At 34.8% G+C, this 19,192-nt stretch overlaps 2 protein-coding genes and 1 pseudogene across 3 annotated transcripts; 1 reads left to right on the forward strand and 2 right to left on the reverse strand.

The window, feature by feature from the left end:
* The first annotated feature begins 3,733 nt into the window (after positions 1-3,733).
* On the forward strand, positions 3,734-6,202 carry LOC132622152 (small ribosomal subunit protein uS8z/uS8w-like). The gene is made up of 3 exons (XM_060336698.1): positions 3,734-3,866; positions 3,941-4,101; positions 5,946-6,202. The coding sequence occupies exons 1-3, from the start codon at positions 3,734-3,736 to the stop codon at positions 6,018-6,020; spliced, it is 369 nt and encodes a 122-aa protein (XP_060192681.1). The 3' UTR covers positions 6,021-6,202.
* A 4,390-nt stretch (positions 6,203-10,592) lies between these two features.
* LOC132627169 (small ribosomal subunit protein uS8z/uS8w) lies at positions 10,593-14,611 on the reverse strand. Of its 2 annotated transcripts, XM_060342343.1 has the most exons (5): positions 14,454-14,611; positions 11,692-11,838; positions 11,457-11,617; positions 10,964-11,057; positions 10,593-10,888 (listed from the first exon to the last, which is right to left on the reverse strand). In XM_060342343.1, exons 2-5 carry the CDS (start codon positions 11,822-11,824, stop codon positions 10,842-10,844), a joined length of 435 nt encoding a protein of 144 aa, XP_060198326.1. In that variant the 5' UTR covers positions 11,825-11,838; positions 14,454-14,611; the 3' UTR covers positions 10,593-10,841. The 2 variants fall into 2 exon arrangements, with proteins under 2 accessions (XP_060198326.1, XP_060198327.1); XM_060342344.1 differs by lacking the exon at positions 10,964-11,057 and having other exon boundaries at positions 14,454-14,610.
* Positions 14,612-16,455: 1,844 nt separating this feature from the next.
* On the reverse strand, positions 16,456-17,396 carry LOC132622161 (small ribosomal subunit protein uS8z/uS8w-like; annotated as a pseudogene).
* Positions 17,397-19,192: the final 1,796 nt, after the last annotated feature.

Here is a 19,192-nt window from a genome sequence, read left to right on the forward strand (position 1 = left end):
TTTTACATTAAAAAAAAAAAAAAAACCTCCATGTTTGTCAGGTAATTTCACATTTTTTGTTTGACGAATGCAGATATTAATACAAAGAGCAATATGAGCTAATGAGAGAAATGCAGAGTCAAGAACAACGAGGCGCTTACACTTTGACTCGGCTACACAAAGAGTGAGAAACAAAGAGGCGGAAATCTAAAGCACTAATTTTACTGGTACACTACCTAGGGTTTTAGTTTATATTTCAAATTGAACGCTTATGGATTAACTGAGAGTACTGCGGCCCCATGGTGGATGGTGTACAAACTGAGTCTCGTGTCGAGGGTTCAAATTGTCTTCATGCGCATCCTGAAACTACAAAAAATAACTGAAATAAATTACTAAGAAAAGATCTCTCACCAAATGAGAAATGGGAGTCCGGAGCCTAAATGGCATTAATTTTCCCACAAAAACCCAAAGGGGGTTGCCCTTGCCACGATATACCAAAAGGGGTTTATCGTGGATGAGGCAACGTTATACCCCAATTTTTTTTCAACCTGTCAGGCGAATTAAACAAAAAAAAAATTGTAAGTAAAACGTTGGCTACCCAACGTTTTACAAAAATATGACTACACTCATTAATACTCCTTTGGACTAAGCTTCCAACTTGCTGTAATCATCCTTGCAGGAATTGATGATCTTTGTTTTACATGCATAATATCTATATATATATATAGTTGACGATGATGTGTTTTATGTAGGATTTGCCTTTTAGTTGATTATTCCATACGTCTCATATTATTTGTTCACATTATTAAAAATATATGTCTCAAATTATTGTTCATTTACAAAATTAAGATAAAATTAGTTAAATCTTTCCATCATACCCTTAATACTAAATATTCTCGAAAATAATCAATATTGATTAGAGAACATTTTTAGAGAGATATAAGGGTAAGATAGTAAGTAGACGTTTATCGTGAGTTCAAATCAGCGTTTGTTTATGCAATTTGCTCAAAATTTCAACTTCAACTTGCAATTTGCTCAAAATTTCAACTTCAACTTCATATTATGATTTCAAATCCCAAATCATCCAAAAAGGCATGATTTGAGATTCTAAATCATGATTTAGCCATATTACTTGACCACATTACTAAATGAAGTACTTCCTCCGTCCCATATTACTAAATAAATGAAGTACTTCCTCCGTCCCATGTAAAACAAAATAGTAAATCTTATTGGCTACCCACTGGACTGTGGAACTAGACTTACTAGGGAAACATAAATTTAAAAAACACATCCGTAAGTTGAATAACTGAATCTGAGCTAATACGTGTCAAAAGTGTCTATTTACTCATTTCGTCCCATTTGAAAGGGTTAAGTTAACAAGTAATTGCACCGTTTTCCCTTTAAATGGACTGGTGTTTAGTTTTTGTCCTTCGATTGGGTTGATCTTTAATTTCCATCCTTTAAAATCAAACTTATGACAAGCCGGCATAAGTTATTTAGAGTCTGTTTGGATGATCTTATGACTTTTGACTTATAAGCCAAAAGTCATAAATTAGAGATTTTGGCTTATTTTACTATTTTGGCTTAAAAAAGTGTGCTTAAAACATTTTTTTATTTTATTCAAATACTACAAAAGTGCTTAAAAGCCATTTTGGCTTAAGAGCACCTGAATAAGTCAATCCAAACAGGATCTTAAGGGCGCAAGTATAGCTTGTAGATATTATAATGCGTAACTTATACTCACAACAAAATTACAGACCAACACAAAATAGGGACTCAAGTGCAAATGGCCATTAAGTTAAACATTTGGGCCATTTGAAACGATTAATTTAGGCCCAAGCGTATCGGGTCAAGAACTACAAAAACTAAAACCCTAGGTAATATGTACAAGTAAAAACAGTGCTTTTAGATTTGCGCCTCTTTGCTCTAGCTTAATCAAACTGTAAGTGCTTCAACTCCTTAAGCACATATTGCTTTTTTGTATTAATAATATCTGAAAAACTGTGAAATGAAAAACCCTTGCTGAGATGTAATGGTTTTTAATCTCTTCTTATTGATCATGCTGGAGAAATTAGGTTTTCATATCATCTTATAGTTGAAATTAGCGTGTGTTCTTATTCATTAATGTTTTATAGTTATATTAACGGTAAAATGTATGCAAGTCATGATTTGTTTTATCAGGGGGTTGGAAGTATGAAAGTAGGAATTTCGGGAGTGAAAAAGTCACAATAGAAAGAGTTATAGAGCTTGAAGCAAATAGATTATGATGTTCGAGAGTCAAACTTCTTTATTTTGACTAAGGATTTAGTATACAATCTTTTAAGTCCTTTTTTGAAAAATTATTTACATATTTAGAAACTACATAAAAAGTACTATATAAGTCGCAATGTTTAACAATTTAAAATATTTAAATGGCGTATGAATAAGTCGCGATCAAAGAATTTCTTTTTGACTCTCAAAATCCAAACTATGTCATATAAAAATGGGACAGAAGGAGTAGTTACTAATGCTTTTGATTTTATGCCGATAACTAGTTTTTTTTTTTAAGAGGAATAAACTTAGGTGGATATAGGAACATTTTTTTATCCCTGTTCTATACAATTGAATATAAAATGTCCCTTATGTTTGTAAAAGTGGATAACTTTAGTCGAGCGTTTAACAAGGTTTGTCAGCCTATCGGTAGAAGTACCAAAACTAGCGGTAAATGGTTGTTCTCTCATTTTTCAAATAATTTTATCTTTTCTTCCCTCCCTTGCAAAAATTACCCCATTCCCTCCTCTCTTTTTTACACACGACCATCATCTGCACTAAAACTGCTGAAAAAATATCTTCTTCCTCTTCTTTTCTCCTAGTACATCTAACGCCCAATTTCTACCATTTGCATAAGCTAATTGCAATACACACCATAAAGAGTTTGTGGCTAATTAGATAAAGAAGGTAACATGATGGGTGGGTTATGGGGGGAAACTTGGCTCTCAATACCCACAAGACCGACCATCCTATAAGATTATGAATGACCAAGTCACCAGCCTGTTGTTGCTAGACGCTTTTCCGCACCGGCGTTTTGAGGCTGACCGCTGACCATCAATGTCGACTTCCACTTTGCTTTAGACCCCCAACATTAATATACTTATTGTCATTTCATCACAATAATATACTCAAAACACTTTTCGATAGTCTTTGAAGCAATTTGACACAGTATAATGATTGCTGGGACTTTCCTCCTCTTGATTCAGATGATAAGCATAGCCCATATCCGATTATTGTAACAGGGTAAAACACAAAATTTGCTTTTCAAATAAGTAATTGAATTGCTCATGGATCAAATTATGAAAAGCAGCACTTCAAATTTAGACAGAAAAGAGTCAATAAATTTGAACAGATTAAGTTTCATGGAAGAGAAGGAATGGAAAAAGAGATTAACTATCAGCAAAGTGAAAGAATGGCGAGCTGTCATTAGCTTTAGAAATTCTACTGTTCATTTTACAAACATTGTGAAACTTAGACCAAAGATGTCAACTTCTACAAACATAATGGATGTTTCACATTCATTAGTATAGACAAGAGACAGACATACCCCTACTTCCATACTGAAGGGACTATCTTTGTTTTTTCCTCTTTTTTGTGAGGATATCAGCTATATACTGCTACAGATTTGATTCTTTTTGTTGGGTTTTTGGAGCTAGTCCTGTTGTCACTTTTTAGGAGGTGCATCTGATTATTGCATTTATTTGATACAGTTTGATAAGAAAAGATGGTCAGAGTTAGTCTGCTGAATGATGCTCTCAAGAGCATGTACAATGCTGAAAAGAGGGGAAAGCGTCAGGTCATGATTAGACCTTCCTCAAAAGTCATTATCAAGTTCCTTATTGTCATGCAAAAGCATGGTATGTTAGTTTCTTAACTTTATGCGCTGATAGTATCACTCTGTCATGATCTTACTCATGGTATCCATGTGTAGGTTACATTGGAGAATTTGAGTATGTCGATGATCATAGGTCTGGAAAGATTGTTGTTGAACTGAATGGAAGGCTAAACAAGTGTGGTGTTATTAGTCCTCGTTTCGATGTAGGAGTTAAGGAGATTGAAGGATGGACTGCTAGATTGCTCCCTTCCCGACAGGTATCGTAATTAATATATTCACTCTGTTCCCTTGATCAATATATGGAACTCCATTTCTGGTCATCTCCAAACTTGGGCCTCGCTTCTAGCTCCCGAAATGATTGTCGGGGTGAATGTTTAGTCATGGTCGTATTAGCTCGTGAAATGTTTGATTCCTTACTTCTTTGATGAATCATGACTTACGTTGCTTAATTATGGTTCTTCTTAAGCGGTAATAATTCTTGAGTAATCGGGGCAAGCATCTGTAATGCTTATAAGACACATTTAAGTAGAATATGAAAAGAAGAATTAAGTACTCCCTCCATCTCAATTTGTCTGTCTTAGTATACATCGTTTTTTAGGAAAAAAAAGAAGACTTCTGAATATTGTGGTCTTAAACTAAAGATTTAGTGTACCAAAATGCCCTTTGAATCTTATGGTCCAAAATATGCCATGTAGGATATGTAGGATATTGGAGGTAAAGAGTTACTAAATATAGAAAGTGACATTAATTGAAACTGAGGGAGTATTATTAAGTAGCTTTCAGAAAGAAAAAAAAAAGTAGCGTTCAGTAGCATTCAATAGAACAAAAAAAGTAGGATCAGTTTTTTTTTTTATTATTTTTTTTTTATCAAGTAAATATATTTTCATTCATAGACATGGCCAAATTGGCCGTATACAAGGGGTATACCGAAAGGGAAAGCATCTACAAAAGGATGTGATTCTCTACAAACTCCACCCAATCATCTATACAAGAACTTTCTTTTCACACCAAAAGAAAATAAGAAAACGTAGACTACTCCTTAATCGGTAGAAACTCGACTCCACACCTTCAAAAGCTCTCATATTTATCTCCTTCCAAACTACCCACATTAAAGCAAGTGGAATCACGTTCCAACTAAACATCAATTCTTTCACGGTTTTAGGCATTTACCCAAGGAGTACCAAACCACCTAAACATAGCCCACCATAGCCTCATGGTTAGCCCGCAATGTAATAGAAGATGATCCACGTCCTCACCCGTTTCCTTACATGTGTAACACCAACTGACGCAGACAACCTTCCGCTTTCTAAGGTTTTCTGCTGTCAAGAAGGATCAAGTATTATTAAGTAGCATAAGTAGTGTTAAGTAACATTACATTAGAGGAACAAAGTACTATTAAGTAGCATAAGTAGTGGATTCGTATAGTACAATACTCCAGTCGAATCCAATGGAATTTCAAAATGAAATATTTTTATTTTGTTCAAAACGTGTAGCAGAATGATCTATTTTTGTTGTATTCCAACAGTGGGATGAAAAATAGATACGAGAAAGAGACTTTTGTAAATGTCACATAGTAAGCTCTTTTTGTGGATGCTAGCAGTTGAGGCTCTCTCCTGTAAAGAAGGATCCCTGCCTATCGAAAGGAGCAGTCTTGTATCCTATGGGCTTGGCTAGTGGAATATCTGTTACTCCCTCCGTTTCAATTTATATGAACCCATTTGACTGGGCACGACATTTAAGAAAGAGGGAAGACTTTTGAAACTTGTGGTTCAAAATAAGCCTTGAAAATTTGTGTGGCTGTAAATCATTCATAAAGTGAATTTGTTTTCAAATTAGGAAAGAGGTCATTCATTTTGGCACGGACTAAAAAGGAAATAGGTTCAAACAAATTGAAACAGAGGGAGTATTATTTTTGTGATTAGTCCACGTGAAGTGTGTTTCTTTGAATTTGTATCTGAACACTCATATTTTTGATTCAAGTTTCATATGTAGTTTTGATACTAACCAAATGAATTTGTAGAGTTTTTCTGCTGTTATAAATGTGAGTATAAGTTAATTGTTAGTTTATTTTGATCTTTACATATTTATTTTGAACTTGCAGTTTGGGTACATTGTATTGACTACCTCTGCTGGTATTATGGACCATGAGGAGGCTCAGAGAAAGAATGTTGGTTGAAAAGTTCTCGGTTTCTTTTATTGAGTTTGTTATGTTGACAAGGATGAAAACTTTGGTTTTGTTGTTTGTTGGCTCTTTATGGTAAAATAGCTTCTTTTTTTTGTTTTTTGTTTCCTTCAATTTTAAGTAGGGATATTGTGGAAATTTTTGAGACAATTATGAGCGTTTGTTGAAGAGAGATATTGGTACTTTTTTGCCTGCAAACTTTGTGCGGCGTGTGCTTCTTGTTAGAAGACAACTCTTTATGATCAAACCAGTATATGTTGGAATCCTAGCTTACATATATGTCTCTGTAAAGAAAGATCTTCTAAGGGTAAATTGAAAACTTCGATCGATTTTTTTGTCACGATACTTCATCCCATATAATTAACTTTTCATCTCGAATTGAATAAGTAGCATAGTTCACTTGTATCAATAATTAATTAAAATGTGAATAAGCAATTCGTCATCCTAGGAGGATAGAACTCTTTAGTCGTATTCTTGCTAAAAAGCATAATATTTTCTTATCTATGCTTCAGAAAAATCTAGCAGTAATAAATTTGTATGCTCTTTGTCGTTCCACATTTCGTTTTCTTTCTCTAATACTTGTGCTAGTAGATATTCTTTGCTAATAGTAATAGCTCTTTCAAAATGAACTTTTAGTTCTCAGAGTGAATATTACTCCCACCGTCCCATTAGCAATTTTTACTTATTGTAGCTTCTTTTAAGACCTAATTATTAATATTAACTATTTAATTATATTTAGTAGCTAATTAACTTTTCTAAATTACAATTGATAGCTATATCAAAAATACATATCCAAATACATATATTTTTCTTTTTTCCCAATTACTACCCATTTCAGATTTTTTATTTCTCAAAACCCCAAAAAAAAACTCTCTCCCCTTCTCTCAACCACCACCACCACGACCGCGCCGCCCCGCTCTCTCTCTTTTCACTCTATCCGCCGTCTGCATCGTTACTTTCAAGGAAGAAGATGGCCAGATCGTTACTCAAACACCCATCGATTGAGTGGCTTAAGATGGCACACGATGCAGACGGCGACAATGAAGACTTAGCGAGGAAGAAGAAGATGCAGACGGCGATGACACAGATCTAGCCGTGTGTATTTTTTGTGGTGGCGGCGATGACACTGATTTTGAGATGGCGACGGAGAAGATGACGTGGAGGTGGAGAGATTAGGGTTTTGGTGGTGGTGGTGGAGAGATTAGGGTTTTTGGTGGTGGTGGTGTCTCAGATTAGGGTTTTGGTGGTGGTTTGAAACGGATAACACATACAGATTACTGGCTTCAACTATGGTTTGAAACGGATGTTGGATTTTGGCCTTTCAACATTTTCAAGGAACTGAAAAATGCTGCAAATATTGCGGGATATGGAGGGGAAGTGTTCACACCAGCAGGTGAAATGGTAAGCCCTCAAATGGGAAATGGTCAATTCTTGGCTGGCCTTCAACGCTCTACTTGTCATATGCGTCAAGTTGTGTATGAAGGAGATGTTCAAGAATTTCCACCTGACCCTTCTATAGTCACAACTCATCAGTCTAGGTGTTACTATGAAGGAAGTGAGAATAATGCCTTAGATGATTACTGGGTTTATAATTTCATTTTTGGAGGTGAAGGTAATTGCACTGTTCCTCCAATATAACTCAAATTAAAAATTATGAAATGAGAACAAAACACAAAATATTTATGTAATTCTTGCAATTTCATTTTTTTTTTCGTTATTGGGATAATTATTTGGTGTCCGAACTTACTAGTCCAACTAATTCGCATTTGCGTCACGTAAAACTTTAACCGTTAGGAGTTTCTTCATTTTAACGGCTCAAATCTAAAATCTTTGATTTAGAATGAGGAAAAAGGGTCAAAAATGCCTCTCTACTTTGGGAAAAGGGTTAAAAATATCCTCCATTACAAATTTGGGTCAAAAACACCCCTTCCGTCATTGAAATTTTCAAATATACCCCTGTCTTAACGGAAATCTCCAATATAATTCAATTTCATTTTTAAACCTGCTCCATTTAAACCCAACCAAACAAAATAAAAATTAACGCATATGGGTTACCCGCTCCTGCATCTAGTGGTTTCAGATGTAGAACTCGGAAACAAATTGATCGCATATGGGTTTTTTTTTTATAGTTGGGTCGGGTCCCTTAGAATGAGGGATCCCATTAATTTCACCGCACCTTTCCGTGGTAATATCATATTCTCCAAACCATAATTGGTTTAAAGTTGACTAGCTGGTTCAAAGAGTCGATCAAATGATCTTTAATCTTAAGTTAAGGGAAATAAACATAATTATATAATCTATGAGAGGTATTTACGTAATCTATCCTAATAATCTATGAGAAATCTGAAAGATCATTCAAGGTCTTTTCATCTTTGCCCATATTTGTGTTCTTCGTCTTCTGCCTTTCATGCTTTGAAGATTTATATAAATCTCAACCAGTAGCATAGCCAGAATTCTGACTAAAGATGTTCAAACTTATAAATAAATAATCTTTCTTCAATAAATAGGTGTACCGAAAAATTTACATCGAACTACATAACATTTAGATTTTCCCATTTTGCTTTGTAGTTTTTCCTCAAAGAATAATCCAAGCAATAAATTTGAACAAGTTTTGGATTTCCACTGAAAATTCTACTCAATCACTCAAATAGTAGCCAGTAGCACGACCTGAGGTTGGGATTTTGTCCAACTCAAGTTATATACCTGTATATAACTTTCACTTTTGTAAATAAAATCTTTAATTACCAAAAAAATCACTCAAAAGAACCCAATAGAAGAATCACCAGGCACGAACAAAGAAAAAAAGGCTGAAAGCTAACGAAAAGAATAAAATAAGAAACACGGAAGAACAAATCAGGCAACCATTTTCGGTAGGTTGGTGGAAACGATGAGGTTTTCAACAGACATCTTCAAATTATTAAAAATAAAATCAAACGGCCTTCGTTTAAATATGATTAATAAAGCTATCCGCGCTTCGCACGATATGAAAAACATATTTTTACAAATTTAGTTGAGATATTTTCAGGTGCGTACATATAAAAATTAATAGTAATACACTATATGCAAGAAATCACAAATATAATTATTTTTATTAAAATTTACATTGAACTGCATTTTTCATTATCAGATTTTTTTATAAGAAAAATCACTCTTATAAATGTGTCTGGTAGGGTTTTATACATAATTATATTTATCTATTTATATAAACAATTAATTTATTTATGCTTTTTTCCTTCCATAAGTTAACAAATATTTAAAGAGTGTTGGTGTAATTTGAAATTTTCAAAAAGATATTAGTAAATCTTTCTATGATATTTTAAGACTAAAAGGAAAAGAAAGGAATTAGGGATGTATTAACAATTTGGCAGCATAAATTGCCTTTGACTTGATAGAGAACCGATTTGACGAACCAACCTCGTAAAGAGCCTATGTTTTAATTAAAAAAATGAAGGGAATAGTTTAGTACTTCATGTATTCGAATTTCTTTCAGTATTCTTTACAGGCTTATGGCTTTGATTAGCCTAGTAGGTATTAAATACACTTACATATTTCAGCTTTTGATCATATTATATTGTTACCTTTTAGTAAATTTAGCAAATCTAATAAATAGTAATAAAAGAGAGAACTCAGGGTTCACCCAATGAGTAATTTAGGCTGGGTGTTAACACGTCCTACCCCCATTTAGGGGTGTCACACGGTCTCACGTTAAAATTAAACGTAATAATCAACCAAGGAGGAACAATGATAATGGATATACATTTGATGGATTTGATGATCAAGGTTTACAGCATTTAACTTATTGTACCGTAAAATTATTGATTCGGATTTACTATCTGTTGAAATCGGATTTCACATACAATATTTTAACTTTTGTGTCTACTTTATATAAAGATCTATGAGGTCATGGAAGGTGTAATTTATTGCTCGTGGAAAGTTGTACAGTGCATTTTCAATCGGAATGGTATAACTAGTCACTCAAAGTCAAAGATGCCAATATACTACAATACGATTTTGTGGAAATCTTTGTGAACAAAAATTTTATTATGACCTGCATATAAATGAAAACATACAAGAGTTGGGACAGCATCAATGAGCATATACGTTTGTAATTAGGGTGGCTAATTCATCATTTGGCGTGGTCAAGATGTTCCGTCTGATAGTGATCCATACTACAATTTTCTTTTTCTTCACGTAGACCGGAACAATTTTGAATGTCTGATAAATCAAGCTTTATGTAATCTACATCTCCTACTTAGCACAAAACAGAACAATTGGATTAAACTTCTTGAGAGGTAGTTTGTGTGGGCTTTAAATCCTCTCTTGTAGTCATTTATAACATTCTAGGTTCCGAGAAATATATTGGCTTAAGTATAAAAAGAGTGACTCACATCTACATACTGGAAAGGTGAGATAAAAGGTTATACTAGAGAATGTATTCGAAGTGTATCAGTTGCTTTACTGACTCGGCCTTTTCTAATCTCAGAGATGTATTAGAAATGTATCTTAGAAGATAACTTCAAGAGCCATTCAACTGGCATCTCCACATTAAACGCACAAAAATGCATGTTGCCTGCAAACTTGAATGCCATTAGACATAGCGCATAAAGCTTACAACAAATGCAACAGGCACCAACATTGTTTGACAACAAATCTCATAATTGTCTCCAAATGTTCAATAAAATCCCTACTTATAAAGAGCAGCTATTTCGCTGTAAAAGGCCGATAGCAAAACTGAAGTTTACATCCTTGTCAACGTAACAAACTCAATAAAAGAAACCAAGAACTTTTCCACCAACATTCTTTCTCCGAGCCTCCTCATGGTCCATGATCCCAGCAGAGGTAGTCAGCACAATGTACCCAAACTGCAAGTTCAAACAAATAATGTAAAGATCAAAACATAAAAACAGATAATATGCAGAATATAACTGACTAATAACTAAGACTTCTACTCCATCTGTGAGAGCAGACCAAATCTATAATCTCAATTGCTTGGTAATAAACTACATATGGAGCTTCAAATCCACAATACAACTGTTCAAATAAAACATCAAAGAAACACACTTCTCGTGAATTCACAAAAAAAGGCAAAACTCTGCTAGCCAAAGGCATAGGTCATAAGATTTGCTCCTTTGCATAGGCAGGAGTCCCTCCTTTATGGGGGCATAACCTGTTTACATAACCATTACAGAAGCTTGCCCAATTAGCCAAGTCATAGCTTAAGATGAACAAAAATTTAGCAAGGCGGTTAGATGAACAAGTCGAGACTCAAACTTCAGAAAGATGTTGAAGTCACAAGCTAATATGAGCATGACTAAACATTCACCCCGACTATCATTTCGGAAGCTAGAAGCAAGGCCAAAATTTGGAGATGATCAGAAACGGAGTTCCATATATTGATCAAGGGAACAAATTGAATATTAATTACTATACCTGTCGGGAAGGGAGCAATCTAGCAGTCCATCCTTCAATCTCCTTAACTCCAACATCAAAGCGAGGACTAATAACACCGCACTTGTTTAGCCTTCCGTTCAGTTCAACAACAATCTTTCCTGACCTATGATCATCAACGTACTCAAATTCTCCGATGTAACCTACACAAGGATACCATGAGTATGAACATGAGAGGGTGATGTTATAAGTACAGAAAGTTAAAGAGCTAACATACCATGCTTCTGCATGACAATGAGGAACTTGATGATGACTTTTGAGGAAGGTCTAATCATGACTTGACGCTTTCCCCTCTTTTCAGCATTGTACATGCTCTTGAGAGCATCATTCAGCACGCTAACTCTGACCATCCTTTCTTATCAAACTGTATCCAATATATGCAATAATCAGATGCACGAAAAAGTGACCACAGGAATAGCTCCAAAAACCCAGCAAAAAGAATCAAATTTGTAGCAGTATGTAGCTGATATCTTTAAAATATCACTAGTTATTATCAGCATAAAATCACAGGTAATAGCGACTATAGAGTAGAAGCAGAACCGCAAACTGCAGAAACCATGATAACGAATAGGCTAAAGTCATAAGCGGCCCCCTAAACTTTTCCGCATTTTTCAATTTTGACACCTCAACAGACCCTTTTCACTATTTATTTATTTTTTAAAACCTTTTTCTAATTTCTATAATAATAGAGATCTAAAGTCCAGATGTAGCTCAATAAGTATTAAATAATTATTGGGCAACGATGGACACTTTGAAGAGAGATCAAAATGATAGCTGAGAAACCCAGCTAACATTTTTACTCTCCTCCCCTTTGTTTTCCAGACATGTAACGGTGTCCACCAATTGGCATATGGTGGACACCTGACTATATGTCTGGCATAGACCCTTTTCCCTATTAGACACACTAATATTAACGAATGTGTACATATTGAACACCAAATGACAACTAGTTTAAAAAATGTTATGCGTGTAACTCACACTCGGATTTCCTGGAAAAGCCACAAAAAGAAACATGGCATGTGGCACATGGGCCCAAAATAATTATAAAAATTAATCAGCAAAAAGAAGAAAAAGGAAAAGTCGTTTTAACCCTTTTCTTTTCCATCTTATACTAAACTATGGGGATTTAGTTAATATATATAGTGAAATAAATTGTGAAGCATAGTATGTAACTTAGCGGAGTGGTGATGTTTGCTCCGAGGTGGCCGGAAATGGATGGATCGACTTCAGCCAACTTTTAACCCCGCTGCCCGGGAATCTTCTTTCTTTGTGCAGATTCAAGTGATAGAAAATTGTTTTTCGCAATGTCCAATCAGATGAACGGAGATGGTGGTGATCGGGTGATCCGATGGTGCCAGAAAGGCAGCAAAGTTTAAAAGAAGAAACCGAAAAAAATTATTTGGTTCAGAAATCAATTTCTTTTGTAAAGGATGAAAAGAAACAAGAAAGCAAAAGAAAAACAAAAAAGAGGACAAGGAGAAAAGAATGCAAAAATGTTTGGGAAACTGCCGAACTAGATCGAAGAATACGACTGGTTTATTTGGGGGGTTGCTTTTTCCACTTTTTTTTTTTTTGGTTTAGAAATCTTTTTTCCCAAACATGATTAAAAAGTTCTTTTTAATTTATTTCATTATAGTCATATGTCAATTAAAGAAAAAAGATATGAGTTTTTCAGAAAAAAATTATTTTGGAGACAACAAAAGTGAGAAACACCTTTTTGTTATACCAGCATTTTGTGTTTAATAGGTACATTTTTTGAAAAGTTTAGGTGATTAATAGGCAGTAATCCTAATGATGTGTCAAAATGAAAAATGCGGACAACTTTAGGGGGACGGCTTATGACTTTAGTCTGACTAATATAACCATGGTCTAGAATTCAAGATGACAACACAAGAATAACAAATATGCAGCTACACAAACACCGTTAATACCATCTGACCACATGAACTCCATCAACAAAGCTTCCTTTATCAAAGAATAAGAAACAAAATCCACCTACACAGAGCATCATATCTATTTGCTTCAAGCACAATAACCCATTCTCTATTGCCTCTTGTACTAATGTTGCAGAAAGGAATTTGAGAAGATTCTAGAAAAAAACCAAGCGAAGCTAAAGCTACACTAAAGAGAGCTAAATGTTGATTGTCATAGATAAAGTGCCAGACGGGTTACAAGGCTGAAAGATGAAGTCCTAGCTAGCTCATGGGATCTAAAAGAACTAGTACGAGGGAAATTGGGCTAACTACATAAATAAAGAAACAAGATTAAGGGGTTCAAGTACAAGAACAACTGATGAAACTTGTGTACTCCTTCCGTACCCCAACAGATGTGAACTACATTAATTGCACTAGGTACAACCATTGCAAGCATCAGCTCATCTTTCATACTAAGGGTGTGTTTGGTATGATGGAAAACAAGTGAATTTCTAGTGTTTTTGTACGTAAGCAAGAAAATATTATCCCAAAAATAGTTATGTGTAATCTAGCAAAACATTATAAGGTGGAATGGGATGGAGGCGTTGGGTGGGTAGGGAGGAGACAATGAACTTGAGAGTCGGGACTTGTTTTACTATAGAAAATGTTTTCCGAAACATTTCAACCAACCAAACATGGGGAAATTGGAAAACATTTTCCCACCATACCAAACACACCCTTAAGCTCCTAAATTCAGTCTGCATCATTTACTCCCAAATTCCTACTTTTACTCTAATCCCTGCTAAAACTAATCATCCCTTGCCTAAATTTTACCACAAATACAACTACCAACAACCATAAAACATCAAAGGGTGAGAACCCAAACAAATTTCAACGATAACTCCAAGAAGAAAATATGAAAACCTACTTTTTCCATCATGGATCAAAAATGAAGAGATTAAAAACCTTTACATCTCAGCAAAAAACATCTAGGATTGTCAGAAAAAAGTCACATTTTTGCTTGACGAATCCATACAGAAACAAAAATAGCAAAGAAGGCACTTACAATTTGAGATTTTTTGCTGCAAAAAGAGCGAGGCGAAAAAAGAAGATTAGGGACTCGTTTTACTAGGGTTTTGTTAAAATGAAATTACGCTTGGGCCAAAATTGATCTTTTAAGATGGCCCAAAATATTTAAGGGAAAATATACTTTCACAAATGGCCCAATATGTTTTGGATTTGTAAAAATGGAAAAGGATAAAATGCACAGCATACTGAAAATGATTTAAATTCATCTTTTTGAGCGGATTGTGCTTCTTCTGGGGTGGTCTTTAATTTTTTTCCCTTCACCTAATACTCCGAGATTCTGGATTCAATCCCAGCTCAGTAAAAAAAAGAGAAATTTCGCAAGGCGGAGGTTTTGATTCGCAAGGCAGAATTTTCCCTTCAAAATTGCCCAATAAGGGCACTCCTAAGAATTGCCCATTTAAATTTGTAATTCTTCTATCTATTGGACTGCAATTGAGCTTAATGTTAAATTTTGGATTAAAAATGCAAAAAATTGTGTGGATTTCCCTTCATACGGACTGGTCTTTAATTTTTGTCCCTCAATTCCCTGGTCTCCATACTTTTCATTTCATGAAAATTTGTGGGCTAAAGTACCCTTTTCGCACCAGAGATTCTAGATTCGATCCTCAGCAAAGTCGAAAATAATAATAATTTCACAAGGCATAGGTTTCTATGAACCTATGCCTATTCCGGCGAAGTCACATAGAACCTATGCCTTGTCCGGCAAAGGTTCGTGGAAATGAAATTCTGCCTTAATTTCGCAACTATGCCTATAGGCATAGGTTCTATGTAGTTTCATAGAAATCTTTGTCGTGTCCGGCATAGTTTCTATGTAACTACATGGCAAATAGGCATAGCTATGAACTTATGCCTTGCGATTTTTTTTTATTTTTATTGAGCGGAGTTTCGTCGGCTATCTTTCTAAGCAAAGGGAAAAATTAAAGACCAGCAATTTGAGGGGCAAAAATTAAAGACCACCACCTTTGAAGGACAATCGTGCAAATCGTCCTTAAATGTCCCTCCTTCCTCCTATTGGGTCCCGATTGCCTTTACCGTTTAAATGTCCCGTTTTTTCACTTGAATTATGACATACTATGTGAAACTTTAATTAAATAGGTGGTAATGTCGTACTCATATATAGGTCCATCAGGAATGGAAGACATTTTTAGCCTGAGATCTAATGTTAAAGGCAATTCTGATCCAATAAATGAAAAGAGGGCAAACTTAAATCATTTTCAATACGCGAGGAGCACTTGTACACTTTTCCAAAATAAACTAATTATAGAAATTCGGCCAAACAAGATGTTAGCCCTTTATATAATGACCTATGAGGTCATGGAAGATGTAATTTATTGCTCGTGGAAAGGTGTATGGTGCATTTTTCAACCGGAATTGTATAACTAGCCACTGCAAGATACAAATTTAACTTGGACATTACAATATGATTTTGTGGTCGGCATCTTTGTTAACGAAAACATGATGTAACCTGCACATAAATGAAAACAATGCAAGGGTTGAGACAACATTAATGAGCATATATGCATGTAATTAAGGCGGCTTATTCACCATTTGGAGCGTCAACTTGTTCTGATTGTCGATCCATACCTTTTTTTTTTCGCTCTTCATCTAGACCTGTACAATATATTGAATTGAGCATAAAAAGAGAGGTTCACATCTCCACAGCTGTATCTGCTACATACTGGAAACTATGGGACAAAAGATTATGCTAGAGAATTTGGAATGCATCAATTACTTTACCGACTCGCCTTTTAACCTCTCGGACTATGTATTAGAAATGTAGCTTAGAAGACGAACTAAAGAGCTACTCAACAGGCATCTCCACATTAAAAGCACAAAAATGTGCATTGCCTACAAACGGCACAAAGCTTACAACAAAGGCAGTAGGCACCAGACATAGTTTGACAACAAACACTGATAATTGTCTCCAAAATGTTCAATAAAATACCTACTTAAAAATAAGAGTAGCTATTTTACTGTAAAAAGAAGACAGCAAAACTGAAGTTATCATCCTTGTCAACATAACAAACTCAATAAAAGAAACCAAGAACTTTTCCACCAACATTCTTTCTCCGAGCCTCCTCGTGGTCCATGATACCAACAGATGTAGTCAGCACAATGTACCCAAACTGCATGTTCAAACATACATGTAAAGAAACAAAATAAATATACAGAAACACACTTCTCGTGAATAATCGCACAGAACAAAAGCAGAACTCTGCTAGCCAAGGGATAGGTTATATAAGATATGCTCCTTTGGATAGGCAGGAGTCCCTCCTTTATTAGGGCTCGCTTTGTTTGCAAATGCTTTGCCAATTAGCCAAGAATTGTCTTAGCTTAAGATGAACGGAATTCTAGCAAGGCAACACGTGATGGAATAAAAAAAATGTAAAGACAACTTTAGAAAGATGTCGGATTCACAAGCTAATATGTGCATGACACACACTCATCCCCACAAACTTTTAGGACTGCTAAAAGCACAGAGGCCTTAATTTGGAGATGACAGAAAAAGAGTTCCATAAATTGATCAAAAACAAATTGAAACCTGTCAGGAAAGGAGCAATCTAGCAGTCCATCCTTCAATCTCCTTAACTCCAACATCAAAGCGAGGACTAATAACACCACACTTGTTTAACCTTCCATTCAGTTCAACAACAATCTTTCCTGACCTATGATCATCAACGTACTCGAATTCTCCAATGTAACCTACACATGGATACCATGGATAAGAACGTGACATATTGATGCAATCAGTGCATAAAGTTAAAGAACTAACATACCATGCTTCTGCATGACAATGAGGAACTTGATGATGACTTTTGAGGAAGGTCTAATCATGACCTGACGCTTTCCCCTCTTTTCAGCGTTGTACATGCTCTTGAGAGCATCATTCAGCACGCTAACTCTAACCATTTCTCCTTATCAGGCTATATCCCATATACGAAATAATCAGATGCACCTTCTAAAAAGTGACAACGGGAACAACTCCCAATAACTTTAAAAAAATATATCAAGCTGGAGGAAAATCCTCCCACTAGTTATCGGCATAAAATCACAGGTCCAAATTGGAAACTATAAAGCAGAAACAGACAGGCAAATTGTAGAAAATATAAGAACCAATTAAATCCTGGTGAGGCTTCAAGTGAAGACAATATAATAATAAGCAATACACATGAACAAAATCCACATGGACACACCTACAGAATATCAGATGTCTTTTCTTCAAACACCAAATACTATTCAATTGCCTTTACTCCCAAACTTCCAACATATATATAAGTTCCTTGGACAAATTTTATTATTGGTACAACTGCTATGAACCCTTGAAAAGCATAACATAGCATAATATAAAAGCCACGCCAAATTCAATCTTAACCTCCAAGAAGATAGTATCAAATCTCTCCAACATGGGTCGCTATAGAAAAAAAAATCAAAAAACCGTTATATCTCGGCAAAAGTAATCTAGGGTTTTCCGGAAATTTCACATTTTTGATACAGCAAACCAGATGGAAGTAGTAAAGCAATGGGAGTAAACATAGGTTATAAGCCAATTGAGTAAAAATCATTTTAAAAAGGCTAAAATTTTGTTTCTTAGCTAAAGGCATCTGAAGGAGATGAGAAAACATGCACCTTAAAATTTGATTCCTCGAGAGGAAGATAACACAAGATCTAGTTAGCCATTGTGCAAAAGTGAGGAGCACAAAGGTGCATTGTTGGATTGAGGGCCTAATTTAGCTTCATCATTGGATTTATTTGTAAAAGACATATGGTTTAGGTTTTGTTGTTCTCAACAACCAGAAGGCAGTTCGACTTTGGCCAGGATCCAATCCTTTCACATGGACCAAAATGTCATTTGGTTTATTAAATTAAATATGTATGAAAAACAAAAAAAAATGTTAATTGACAGTTATACATGTATAAAAGCTAATCTTACCTTAAAAAGTAAACACAAACAGTCAAGAACTTTATATAACTAGGCTTCCCAAATTAAACTATATCATTAATAACAATTTCTGATATACTCTAGTTGTAATAGATCATATGATTAAAAAGTCATTACCATAATAGAGTCACAACTCACAAATATATAATTTATATTACAATAATAATACAAAACTAACTTCATGCACTTATTCTAAATCCACCAACTAAAACAACATGCAAACGTGGAAAGGGCGTCCAAGAAAACATGATTAACAGTATTGAAACAATGGAATCCCAAATATCCATCAAGAACAAACAAAATTACAATCTCTGTACACAAACATATGAGACACAACAAGATAGGTGTTTACGTTCTTCACAATTTTCTTTTGGTTATTTCCAGTTTGTAAGAATATAATATTATTTCAGTTTTTTTCCTTTCCATCATAACATGACGAGATTAATTAAAATACGTGCTTCAGACACAAAGAGGAAGTAAACGGAAATGAGCCTCGCAACTCTAATTTAAAGCATCCCATCAGCTAATTCTAAACATCTTTTATTATCAAAATGTATCCAATATATGCAATAATTAGGTACACCTTCTAAAAACACACAACACGAATAGCTCCAAAAACCCAACCAAAAAAAAATCATATCTGTAAGAACATATAACTGATTTCCGCAAAACAACTAGTTATCAGGATAAAATCACAGGTATTAGTAACTATAGAGTAGAAGCAGACCAGCAAACTGCTGAAATCACGACAACACAATATAATTACGAATATACAG

Source organism: Lycium barbarum, chromosome 2, assembly GCF_019175385.1.
Source record: "Lycium barbarum isolate Lr01 chromosome 2, ASM1917538v2, whole genome shotgun sequence".
Taxonomy (NCBI): domain Eukaryota; kingdom Viridiplantae; phylum Streptophyta; class Magnoliopsida; order Solanales; family Solanaceae; genus Lycium; species Lycium barbarum.

What these genes read in the sequence shown, in the direction of transcription:
- LOC132627169 (XM_060342343.1), bottom strand. Translation starts at nt 11,824, where the DNA reads ATGGTCAGAGTTAGCGTGCTGAATGATGCTCTCAAGAGCATGTACAAT. An exon ending in CATTGTCATGCAGAAGCATG is followed by an intron (nt 11,618 to 11,691) that starts GTATGTTAGCTC and finishes ATCCTTGTGTAG; the next exon opens with GTTACATCGGAGAATTTGAG. An exon ending in GATTGCTCCCTTCCCGACAG is followed by an intron (nt 11,058 to 11,456) that starts GTATAGTAATTA and finishes TTATTTGAACAG; the next exon opens with TTGTATTGTGGATTTGAAGC.
- LOC132622152 (XM_060336698.1), top strand. Translation starts at nt 3,734, where the DNA reads ATGGTCAGAGTTAGTCTGCTGAATGATGCTCTCAAGAGCATGTACAAT. An exon ending in TATTGTCATGCAAAAGCATG is followed by an intron (nt 3,867 to 3,940) that starts GTATGTTAGTTT and finishes ATCCATGTGTAG; the next exon opens with GTTACATTGGAGAATTTGAG. An exon ending in GATTGCTCCCTTCCCGACAG is followed by an intron (nt 4,102 to 5,945) that starts GTATCGTAATTA and finishes TTGAACTTGCAG; the next exon opens with TTTGGGTACATTGTATTGAC.